The sequence below is a fragment of the Fukomys damarensis genome, unplaced genomic scaffold (genome assembly GCF_012274545.1).
Source record: "Fukomys damarensis isolate Sample0158 unplaced genomic scaffold, DMR_v1.0_HiC HiC_scaffold_32, whole genome shotgun sequence".
In the NCBI taxonomy this organism is placed as follows: Eukaryota; Metazoa; Chordata; class Mammalia; order Rodentia; family Bathyergidae; genus Fukomys; species Fukomys damarensis.
The window spans coordinates 32882213-32894657 of record NW_022900944.1 but is presented as its reverse complement, the minus strand read 5'-3'; the positions used below and the strand labels follow the sequence as shown (position 1 = coordinate 32894657).

The following is a 12445-nucleotide window of genomic DNA, read 5'->3' as shown; positions in this document are numbered from 1 at the left end:
CCCTTTTGTTAGGACACTTATATTTATTTTTTTTTTTTTTTTTTTTTTTTTTGAGAGAGAGAGGGTCTTGCTGTGGAGTCTAAACTGGTCTTGAACTCATTATGTAGCTCAGGATGGCCTCGAACTTGAAGCAATCCTCCTGCCTCAGCCTCCAAGTGCTGGGATCACAGACATGCGCCACCATACCCGGTACACATTCTCTCTCTTTTTTTAGTACTGGGGATCGAACTCAGGACCTTGCACTTACAAGGGAGGTGGCAGAACCACTGAGCTAAATCCCTGGTCTCCCATTTCTAACCTCTGCCCTACTCTTCAAGTTTGCCTTCCAGAAGCCAGGCCTTGCTGCCCATTGACCCCCTTTTAAAACATTCCACCCTTTCACACATCACTGCCCTTGTCCCATGGTGCCTTCTGAAGAGGTTTTGGAACACAGCAACCTGTTAGAACTTGCAATTCTGGAGGGCAGGGCTGGAATGCCCTTATCTGTCCCGACATCTTAGTTATTCCTTGGACAGTCAAGGCGGACACCAAGTAGAGACTGGGTGAGTAATCACTCCAACATCAAGTGGTTCACATTGATCCCACAGAGTGCTCCACAGAACACAGCTGGGTCTCAGAAAAGCAAACACAGTTAATTGTCAGAGTGCAGTTTCCCTTGCCACCTGCCTAGCAAGCCCAAGGTCCCAAGTTCGATCCCTCGTACAAAAAAAAAAACAGACTGCAGTTTCTCTATAAAACACACTGCCCGCTGTTGGCACAACTTCCAAAATTCAAAACAAAATGTAAGACAACAGTGTGGTTGCTGCATTTTTCATGTGGCCAAAGACTAGAAGAATAAGCATAGTGGGAGAACTCCCTCGGGGGAATCATGATTTCTCTTTTTAAAAAGTACTTCTTTTATTGTTAATGATACTCGTCCAATCAACTAAAATCATGAGGGAGGGGAAAGTGGTCTGATACAAAATAAGCACCTGGGAATTAGTGGAATCAGAAAGGAAACCAGCCCCTTCCCTCGCTCCCCACCCTGGGTAATACTGAAGTCGAACAAAGAAAACTAGATTATCACACTGATAAAGCCTGAAATCCACCAGGTGTGTGTATTTTCAACCCCCTGGTTAGAGCTGCTGAGCTTTTTTTTTTTTAATCATCATTCACTGAGGAAACAGTACCTGTACCAAAATGTTTTCACCTCTATGGACAAAAGCCACAGCCCTGGTAACCAGGAGCCTCTCCCCAGTCATCCTCCCAGCAGGTGCACAATGGGCCTGGGAGTCAGATCCCTTCAGGCGCCTGCTCCCTCTGCTGACCCTGGGCAAGTGGAGTCACCCTCTGAGCCTCACTCTGCTCCTCTGTAAAAAGGGAGCGCTCCTGTCCCAGTGTCACCCAGCAGTTTTTTGCAGTCTGAATTTATATTGTCTCCACAATCAGCATGATGAGAAATACAGTACTGATGGCCTCTACGCACCCCGAACCTGCGCGCACCCGCCAGCCACCCCCACCTTCTCCACTTCTATAACACAGCCAACTCTAGCTGGCTCCACCACCGTGCTCAGTGGTAAACTCTCAGACCCTTGTCTTAAATATGCGTAAATTACAAGGAGTGTAGTTCGGCCGAGGTGGGGGGATGCAGGTGCTCATTCCAACCCAGGGGTGCGGGTGCACAATTTCTGGGCCCCTTCCCTACCCTGCCGGGCGATACCAGCGGCGACCCCTCACCTCGGCCTAGGACGCGGCCTCTCTCTAGGTGCCGACAAGGGACCGTGAATGTGTAGCTCTCGGCGTCGAAGCCGGGCTGACAGGGGTCTTCCAGCTCCTGGCAGAGCCACGACGAAACCTGGAGTGGGGGAAAGGTACGAAACAGGGGTGACTTTCGCGGGGGGGCGGGTGTTCCTCCAACGCACACCGAAACCAAAAGCGCCACCTCTCCCTCGCTCCGGGCGTCGGGATTGGGGGAGAACTCCCGCTCCGGGCAGGCAGCGACGTCATCCACTCCCTCCCCGAAACCTGCCTCCAATCCCCCCACGACCCCCCGGGACAGGGGGTTGCTGGCCCATCTTTCCTTCCTGTCTCCTTTAATTTTACGGGAGACTTCTTTCTCTGACACCACTTTCTCACCTTTCTAGACCCGGAACGCTCGATCCTACTTCCTCATACCTAGGGGCGCTTCGATCCCTTCCACCCCTCTTTCTACCCCAGAGCGCTCCCATTCCTACTTGCCACCCCCCCACCCCTTTTTAACCTGGTAGGTGACTTTATTTCTATACCAGCGCTCCTTTGCTTACCTCTGCGATCGTCCCCACTACTCTTGGCTCTCTATCTCTACTTGTACCCAAGCCCACACAGAGGCAAACACAGAGCTCCCGAGCCTGCAGCAAGACCGCCCCCCACCCGGGGTATTTGCTGGCGGGGACGCGCTCCCCCATCCCACTCGCGTCTCGGCGCAGCCCAGAGCGCCGCGCACCGGTCAGGACGTTCTGGCCCCTGGGACCTCAACTTTCTTAAGAGAAGGGAAGCAGGAACAGCAGGATAGAGGAAGGGGTGCCGGGCCAGGGCGCGGATCGCGGGGCCGGCGGGTACTCCCCCAAATAGAGGCACCCCACATACCTGCAGCAGTAGCAGGAGCGCGGAGAGGCTGCAGCACGAAGGGCCCATGGCGCGCCGGGCAGAAGCCGATCGAAGGCGGGGGCCGAGCGCGTACGGGCCGGGCTAGGCCGAGTTGGGACCGACTTCCGCGAACTCGCAGGTGCTCTGGGGTTCCCCAAGCCACTGAGCTACTTAGCATAGCAGCAGCCAGGTGAGCCTCGAAGGCACCACCCCCGACGTCGCTGATTGGCTGAAGACGCACCTGCGGGCCACAGCCAATGAGAGGCGCCTCGCGGCCCTTAGCTTCCTCCACCGTCCAAGAGCGGACAGACAGCCCAACCATAGCTCCGCCCCTGGCCTCGTGCCAGACCCTGGGACCCACAGGTCGGTAAGAGTAAGAGGACCGTAGGGGACCTGCAAGATTCCTGTGCCACCAAGTTCGAATCCCAGCCCCGCCGGTGGACCACTGAGATCTGAGGTCAGAAAGGACTTTAGTCTCTCCCCGCTTCCATCTCCCTGTCTCCCTCCTTCCTCCTCCCTCCCTCTGCTCTCCTCTCTTCTTCCCTCTTTCTCTGTTGTTGTAAAGGAGCCCATATACTTGATAAGAGCAATGTTTCTCGAGCCATAAAAGCTCTGTATTACTGTGAGGGTCAGTAACAGTAAGGGCAGATGTTGGGCGTTGAAGGTTACTGTGCCAGGCTCTGTGTCAGGCATTTGACATTGACCGTCTCCTCTAATCTCATCTCAAAACAACACAAGAGCTGTGTTACCGTCCCATTGGAAAAGAGGTTGAGAAGCAGCAGAAAGTGATGCAGGATGGACCCCACCTCCTTCCGATGCCAAGGCCCTTTCTTTAACTCTGTTTCACTTCTGGTGGCTCCGACCCTCCCAGCAGGAGCTGTGGATTGTTTTTGTTATTGTAGTACTGGAAATTGGGAACTGAACCCTGAGAGTCCCACTTGTACCCAAGTACACTCTTATCACTGCAGATACTCTATCCCTGAGCTGCACCCCCAGCACCTCTGAGCTACATCCCCGACTCTTTAATTCACACTTTTTTAATTTTTGGGGTATCAGGGATCGAACTCAGGACCTTGCACTTGTGAGGCAGGCGCAATGCCACTGAGCTAAATCCCCAGCCCTCAACCTTTTCATTTTATTTTTTGCCACACCAGGAATCAAACCCAGGACCTTGTGCATGGTAAGCAAGTGCTCTACCACGGAGCTACGTACTGAGCCCCTCAATCCATTTTTTTTTATTGTTGTCGTGGAAAAGACCTTTTAGAGATTGCTCGAAACTGTTATTGGTAGGTAACACATTCAGTGTCGCATAACAAGTCAGTGTCAAAGCCCAGTTTAGACTCTGAGATCGCTTGATCCCTAGATTGGGGCTCTGAATACCACAGCCACACCAGTGTCTACCACCTTCTAAGAAGAATTCTGTGCCGGTACAATAATTTTAGAATCAAAAACAGTAGACAGGCAAAGTTAGGTCAGATAGTGTCCCTGTCTGTGACCAACCACATCTGCATGGTTTGGTTATGTTGACAAGGATACCTCCTTTCCCTGTGTCATCCAAGTATGGTCGGAACTACAAAACAGATTTTTTTGTTTGTTTGTTTGTTTATTTGTTTGTTTGAGACAGGGTCTCACTATGTAGTTCAGACTGGCCTTAAACTCACTATGTTAGCCTAGGCTGGTCTCAAACTCATGGTGATTCTCCTGCCTCAGCCTCCGGAGTACTGAGATTACATGCGTGCGGCAACACACCCAGCCCAAACAGTATTGTGTTCTTGCTTATATAAGTGAGTTGATACTGGCGAATGCAAAAAATAGACACTAAGCAGAGTACTTGGTATGCAGTGTCAACTGTGTGTCAAGGCTGAAGGTTGTTCTTTTGAAAGATCCGCCCTCTTCCCTCCCTTGTGGGGACAGGCGTGTTTGGAGTATTTCGCCCAGAGCTAAAGGTGAGTCTGAGCCACAGAGAGCCTTTCTTATCTGCACTGGAGAGGTGTCGAAACCCAGACAGTCCCCCGCCGGCCCCTCCCCCCACGCTGACCCCTCCTTTTAATGGGTTTTCCAGCACACACCCAGCCTTTTGGATTTCTGCATGTTGGCTCCCTCTACCTCTTAGCCCACCAGGAGGCTCAGAGGGAAAAGGCTTCGGTATTTCCTTTTCTACTGGGGCTCCTGCCTGACTGTGCATTAAAAAAGATAATGGAAATAGAGAAAGGCATTTCTCCCATGGGGTGGCCTTGTCCGTTTATTTTTTTTCTCCCAGTTATGTAAAAAATACATATTTTATACCACCAGTGGGCCCAGGGAGCCTCTGGGGCTTTGCTTTCTTCTACCCAGCAAGCCCTGGCCTTGGAACTCTGCAGCAACTCTCACTGACTGTTCCATTATGCTCTGTTAATTCAATAAAAAGTATTTTAGAAAACAATTAGGGGCCAAAAGGGCAGGTCAGGCCTGATGGCTCTTCAGACTTCTCAGCAAGTCCTTCTCCAAGCTTCAGGGAAGGTCAGGAAGGGTCGGCCTGCCCAGGGCTCACTGTCAATGCTGAGGGAGAAGCACAAAGGGGCTCTGGTAAAGGGGAAGGAAGGGCACCGTGCCCCCTCTTCAGTCAGACAGGATACCTCAGTGTGGGGATTGACTGAACCAGTCCGGAGCCTGTGCTCCAGCTGGCACAGCGTTCAGCTTCCATCCCTGCTGAAGCCTAAGTCACTTCGGCTCCCTCAGTTCCATTTCTTCATCCATAAAATGGAGCTGTTGAAACTGGACTTGGTGGCTCACTCCTATAATCCCAGCACTCAGGGAGACTGGACCCCAGCCTGGACAATGTAGTGATTTAGCCAGACCGTGCCTGTCTTAAAAAGTGCTGCAGATGTAGCTCAGTACCTCAGTTCAAAGGCCCAGGGTTCAGTCCCTAGTACAAAAAAAAAAAAAAAGGAAATGTTAGCCTGCAATCCAGCATTAGGGAGATCAGGAGTTCAGAACCAGCCTGAACTACTTAGAGCCTATTTCAAAAACAAAAAGGGGGCTGGGGATTTAGCTCAGTGGTTCCACTGCAGTTCAAGCCCCAGTACCAAGAAAAATTTTTGGATCAAAAACAAAAACAAGAAATGTCAATAGCACTGAATTCACAAAGTTCTTTTATTATTTTTATTTATTTATTTTGTTTGTTTATTTGGTTTTTTGAGACAGGGTCTCACTATGTAGTGAGACTGACCTGGAACTCACTATGTTGCCCAGGGTGGTCTCAAACTCACTGCGATCCTCCCGCCTCAGCTTCCCAAGTTCTGGGATTACAGGTGTGCACCACCACGCCCAGCAAAAAGTTCTTGTAAGTGTCCTTCAAAAGTCAGTTATGAGGCTAGGGATTTAGCTCAGTGGCACCATGACTCCCTCACAAAAGTCAGTTATGAGCACTCTGCCCAATACGTTCCCTTCCTACTTCTAGGCAGAACCCTAAATTACAACAAATCCCTGGCTCTCCTTTCCCCTACTCCCTCCGGAAAAGCCTGCTAGGCTGTCTCTGGTGTTGGGAAAAACTTCCCCACTGGCTAGTCAGTTTAACTCACTGACCTTTGCTTCTTTCAAAGGAAGGAAAGCCTTGGAGCTAGTAAACTCTATCTAGGGACAGAGCCTTAACCGGGTGGGTGTCCAAGGGAACGTTTCTATGTGGCCCATGAACGCCCTTGAGTTGTAAGCAACTCACTGTCAATGACAGTGGTAAAGGGCCGGGGATTTTGCTCAGTGGTTCTGCCACCTGTCTTGAAAGTGCAAGGGTCTAAGTTTGATTCCCAGTACCAAAGGAAAAAAAAAAAAATGAAAAGAAAGTGGTAACTTTCCTTAGTCTCTCTCTCTCTCTCTTTTTTTTTTTTTTTTTTTTTTTTTTTTTTTAGATAGGGTCTTGCTATGCAGATCAGGCCAGCTTTGAAATCACTATGTATCCCACGCTGACCTCAACTCCAAATGATCCTCCTGCCTCAGCTTCAAGTGCTGAGTGCTGGGATTATAGGCGTGCACCATCACATCTGGCTGTATTTTCTCAAATGGGGAGAGGAAAAGTACAAATCCAAGAGTTGAGATAATATTAATTTTAAGTATCAACTGGGAAAAGAAATGTAGGCCAGAGGCCCTGGCAGTGCCCTGGAGATTACTCCAGAAAGATAACAGGCCCTCCCACCTCCTACCAACTCGCATTCTTCTCTCAGTGGACCACAGGCTCCAGGTTTCCTCACTGAGACTTTCCCGGTCTCCTGGCAGCCCAAGGCTAATGATTAATCTCCCAGGTGGCCTGTTTCTTTCATCTCCTGGCAAAGAGGTAGTAAAATAATGCTATTTAGACTGCAGGGGGTGCCCCTCCCCTGCCCTCTGCTGAGAGGAGCCAACCCCCAGCCGCTGGAGAGGAACCCCTGGGAAAATTGGAATTGTGGGGTTTCAGTCCAGTCAGCCTCCCAGATGCCTTGAAAAGGAAGCTCCGTTCCTGATGCCCAACCCGAGGGGCTCCTGACACCTCTTGGGGGTCACCTGCCACCACACAGAGTGAGAACTGGATACACTGCTCCTGCCTCCTGTTAAAGCCCTGGTAAGTAACTGCTAGGGGCACCGCCCTTCGCTGCTCAGCCACTCCCATGTGCAGTTTCTTTGCAAACAGAGCAAACAGTTCTGTGTGCCGTCCTCCCTTGGCATCTGTAGGATTGGTTCCAGGCTCCCCCAAGGATACCAAAACCCTGGGATGCTCGAGCCCCTTGAAATGGTATAGTATTTGCATATAACTTACACACATAGGCCAGGGATGGTGACACATCCTGTCATCTCAACAGAGGAGAATCCGCCACGAGTTCAAGCCCAGCTTGGACTACATAGTGAATTCAAGACCAGCCTGATATATCGAGACCCTGTCTCAAAAAACTAAAAAAAAAAGGGCCGGAAATTTAGCTCAGTGGTTCCGCCACCTGCCTTGCAAGAGCAAAGACCCAAGTTCAATCCCTGGCACCAAAAAAAAAAGGAAAAAAAAAAACAGAAAAAGAAAACCTTACATAATCCTCCTGTATGCTTGTTTACTTTTTAGATCATCTCAAAATGGCTTATTATACTCTTTAAAAAATACAGTATAGCTATTTACGCAGAGAATTCACATTCTAATACCAAGGAAAAAGATGCAAGGGCTGTTTTGTTTTAGACATGGTCCCAGGCCCCAAACTCCTGGACAGCTCCCTGGCTCACACCACAAGCAGATGTGTTTTGTGGTCCTGGGGATTGAATCCAGGGCCTTGTACAGGCTAGGCAAATGTTCTCTAGCACTGAGCAACACCCTCAGCCATATATGCAATCAAAAAATTTTTTTTTCAATCCATGATTAGTAGACTCTTCACATATTGGCTGATTGTATAGTGAAACCTCATGTATGTGTCCCCCAGCTTCAAAAGTTGTCTGTAATTTATAATTTGTGCCAAATCTTGTTTAATCTTCCTATAATATTTTATTTTTGATTTTACAGAATAGCTTAAAGTAAATTCCAGACAACATGTTATTTCCTGTATAAAGATTGTATTCTGAATCTCTGGTAAAGATATTTTTTAGACATATTAAGTAATAATGCTGAATAAAATTAATAATAATTCCTCAGTATCATCAAATGGGTATGCCATTGGGCCAGGGATTTAATTCAGTGGTGCTGCTGCCCACCTCTCAAGTGCAAGGTCCTGAGTTCGATCCCCGGTACCAAAAAAAAAAAAAGGGTATGTCATGAGACAGGATCTTCTTACTATATAATTCAGGCTGGCCTTGGACTCACTATGTAACTCCAGGTGGAGCTCTTGTCTCAACCTCCTAAATGCTAGGTAACAGGCTAGTGCTGCCACGCCCAGCCTACATCTTATTATTATTATTTATTATCATTCAAGTACCAGGGATCGAACTCAGGACCTTGCAATTGTGAGGCAGGCGTGGTGCCCCTGAACTAAATCCCTTGCCCCCATGCCTTATTTTTTAAAATATCTTTTCCGACCAGCCTGGGCTACATAGTGAGTTCCAGGTCAGTCTCAACTACATAGTGAGACCCTGTCTCAAAAAAACAAAAACAACAACAAAAAAAATCTTTTTCCAATTAGTATGTTTGATTATTGGTCTTGATTTTTTTTTTTTTGTATTGGGGATTGAACTCAGGACATTGCACCTGTGAGGTGGGCACAGTGCCACTGAGCTAAATCCCCTGCCTAAATTAGTATGTTTGAATCAGAATAAGCAAGAGCCTCACTTCACTCATCTCTTAGGTCCCTTAAATTTCTTCCTTTTTTTTTTTTTTTTTTTTTTTTTTTTTTCCCGGTACCAGCGATTGAACTCAGGCCCTTTTACTTGTGAGGCAGGCAGCAGAACCTGAGCCAAATCCCCAGCCCCTCTAAGTTTCTTTGTATCTGTGTTTTTCTTTATCCTTTTTGTTCAGTTTTTTAAAGTTATATTTGACTACATATACTTTAAAATATACAACTTGATGAATCTTTGCTTTAAAAAAAAAAACAAAAAACTCACTATGTGGTCAAGACTGACCTGGAACGCACTATGTAGCCCAGGCTGGTCTCAAACTCACAGCGATCCTCCTGCCTCAGCCTCCTGAGTGCTGGGATTACTCAGGAATGCGCCACCACACCTGGCATTTGCATTTTCATACACTGCAAAACCACTAGAACAATCAAGACAATACATGTATCCATTTTGTTAAGGCAATGGGCCATCCAGGTTTCAGATAGTCTGCCTGTAGTCCCAGTTTTTTGTGGCTGAAGCAGGAATTTAAGCCTAGTAGTTTTGGGCCAGGCTGGACAGCACAGCCCAATTCCACTTTAGAAAACAAAAAGTCCAGGCATAGTGGTACATGCCCATAATCCCAGCACTCTGGGGGGCTAAAGCAGGAGGATCAGGATCACAAGAGCCCAGCCTGGCGATTTAGTGATTTAGGGCCCTGTCTAAAAAAATTAAAAAGGGGTGGGGTTGTAGCTCAGGGCAGAGACTACAGGTTCACTTCCTAGTAGTGGGGGGAAAAATGCTGTATGATGTGACCAGTTGACCCAGAAACAGTAGAAAAGAGACTGGGCCCAAATGTTTCAAGCACACAAATTCCTACAGAGACAAAGCTGTATTGGGGAGAAGAAAATTGTGGCTTTGGCTGTAAGAAGCAAGCAATTAGTTGAGAGACCAATCTGCTGCTCACACAGCAAAGAGAACAGCAGGTTTTTATTAATTTGTTGGGGTAGCTAAAGGTTGGTTTTTTTTTTTTTTTTTTTTTTTTTTTTTTTTTTTTGGTATCAGGAATCAAACTCAGGTCCTTGTGCTTGGGAGGCAGGAGGCAGAACCACTGAGCTAAATCCCTGGCTCAAGGTCGGTATTTTTCAATGGCCAGGAGCATGCTTTCTAAAGATATTTCTTCTTAAAATATGAGAAAAGGAAAAATGGAAACAAAGTCTTTGTAAATAGGGAGCGGTGGAGGGAGAGCAGGGGAATGGGGAAAAAATAAGAACCAAGATACATCATATAAAGGTACAAGTTCCCAATGATAAATGTAAACGTATTATATACCTAAAATGTACCAATCAAAGAATTTAAGAAAAAAAAAAAAGATGTTTCTTCTTGTCACAGGCTTAGGTCTCCAGGTGGTCATGGTGAACTCATCCTAGAAGATGTTTTTTTTTTTTTTGGTTTTTTGAGACAGGGTATCACTGTGTAGTTCAGACTGCTCTGGAACTCACTGTGTAGCCCAGGCTGGTCTCGAACTCTGCAGCGATCCTCCTGCCTCAGCCTCCGGAGTGCTGGGATTACAGGCGTGCGCCACCACACCAGGTTTAGAAGATGTTGAATAGAACATTCCAGCCTTGTAATTGGTGGGTGTAGCAGCTGACTTTTTTTTTTTTTTTTTTTTTTTTTTTTTTTTTTGTACTGGGGATCGAACTCACCTTGCTCCTGCAAGGCAGGCAGTGGAACCACTGAGCTAAATCCCCAGCTGTTGACTTCTTGTTGTTGGACAAAATATCTGACATCAACAACTTAAAAGAAGAGGTTCGTTTGGCTCCCTGTTTCCAAGGGTTTCAGTCCGTGATCAGCTGGTTCCCAGGCAGAAATGGTAAGGTGGAAAGACCCAGAGGAGGATCAAGCCATGGCAGCCAGGCAGCAGAGAGAAAGCAAGAGAACCAGAGCAAGAGGAAGGCCTAGGAGGTAAGAGTACATCCAGGTCACATCCCCAGTGACTCACCTTCTCCAACCACCTCCTCACCGCACAGTTACAAAGGCATGAATGAGTTCATCCGTTGATGAGCATAGCACCCCCAGGACCCAACTACCTTCCAAAAGCCCCACTTCTGAATACATGGTGCTGTAGGGGGACATTTTAAATCTAAACCATAACAGTGGGCCTACAGGAAGTCCACTTCGCTCCAAAATTACCCAGTTATTCTCATGGCTGGAGTCATCACCTTGCAGTAAACATCCTGGCTTTATGACAGGGCTGAGGGACTTTCAGCTCTGGACCTGCTGAAGGGTGGAGTGGAAGAAGTGCGTATCAGCTCCAAACCGTGATAGGCTAAGCTAGCCCTGTATCACAGTCTCGGACAAAACATTTCTTGACTGATAACTGTCATAGGAAGCCAGAGATGCCACAGGTTTTACTCCATTCTCATCCTCCCATCCAACATCTGTGGGCCCAAGTGAACATTCGGTGTTCTCAGCAAAAGTGGCCTTCAGACCCCGGGAAGTAACCCAGGCAACCGTTATCATAACCCCCACGTCAGAGCATTATCTGCAGCAAAGCTTGTAATGCCCAGCTGTGTGACCTCCAAAACTAGTGGTTTTAAATTGACCGAGAGCAAGCGAAGCTAGAGGAATTGTTTAGGTTTCCTGCTTGGTAACAATTTTTCATTTCATGCAAACGTTCTGCTTCTGTGGTTTTAGCAGAGTCTCATGACTGGCCTGTTGAAATATAAAAGATAATAGTTGAGGGCCGGGGACTTAGCTCGGTGGCGTCTCGCCTGCCTTGCAAGCACAAGGTCCTGAGTTTGATCCCCGGTACTGCAAAAACAATAAAAAAAAAAAATAATAATAATAATAGTCGATGTATCCAGTCATGCAGCCTATTGTCACACCGCTGGTGGTCCCTAGCTGTCCCAGGTTCAAATGCATTCTGGAGATGTCATTAATTATGTTCCTCTAGCCCATATGTAACACAAGCCACTCAGATATAGAGGTCTGTTTTGATTCAGATTCAATTTTTTAGGTAAAAATATTTCATCAACGGGGCTAGGCGCTTCCAATAAGCAGATCAGGAAGTAAGAAATTGCTGGTGGCTTCCCTTTAAGAAGTTAAGCTTCCACTGGTGTCAGCTGGTCCCCCCATTATCACGTTCCCCATCACCTTGTGGCCCCATGGGGGATGGCTCTCCAGATCCACTATCTCATCAGGCCAAACAGCAAGCATTTACTAAGCACTGCCATGTGCCAGGCAGTCTGGTCAATACAGGGACACGGAAATAAGCAAAATTTGGTCCCTGTCCTTAAGAATCTTATAAGGTAGTGGGGAGGTGCTGACGAGTAAACATTCATCCATTTATTTATTAAATATTTATTGAATGCCAGGTATATATCAAGCATTGTGCTAGATGCCTGTAATTGCAATATAGTGGTGATAAAAGTGACAGCTACCACTTGTGGAAGCCCCCTGTACTGTATATGCATTGTATCACCAGCCCCACACAGCCCTTTGCTACCGAGCATCCCTCTGACAGCTTCGGAAGCGGAGACTCGCAGAGAGGCCGAGATCTGAGGAAGGTCAGCGTTCTTTGCAGAACAGAACAGTAGGATGTACAGTATATTAT

At 47.5% G+C, this 12445-nt stretch overlaps 1 protein-coding gene across 2 annotated transcripts in view; it reads right to left on the bottom strand.

The window, feature by feature from the left end:
- The window catches only part of LOC104854035 (cadherin-1), a 69143-nt gene extending 66408 nt beyond the window's left edge, over positions 1–2735 (bottom strand). Inside the window, exons 1-2 of one of the 2 annotated variants that reach the window (XM_010612327.3) lie at positions 2605–2735; positions 1717–1834 (exon numbers count right to left, since the gene is read on the bottom strand). In XM_010612327.3, coding sequence (XP_010610629.1) covers positions 1717–1834; positions 2605–2652 — 166 coding nt within the window. In that variant the 5' untranslated portion in view covers positions 2653–2735. Of the gene's footprint in view, positions 1–1716; positions 1835–2282; positions 2439–2604 lie in introns of those variants that run through there. The other variant, XM_033757808.1, reaches the window with a different exon arrangement.
- Positions 2736–12445: the final 9710 nt, after the last annotated feature.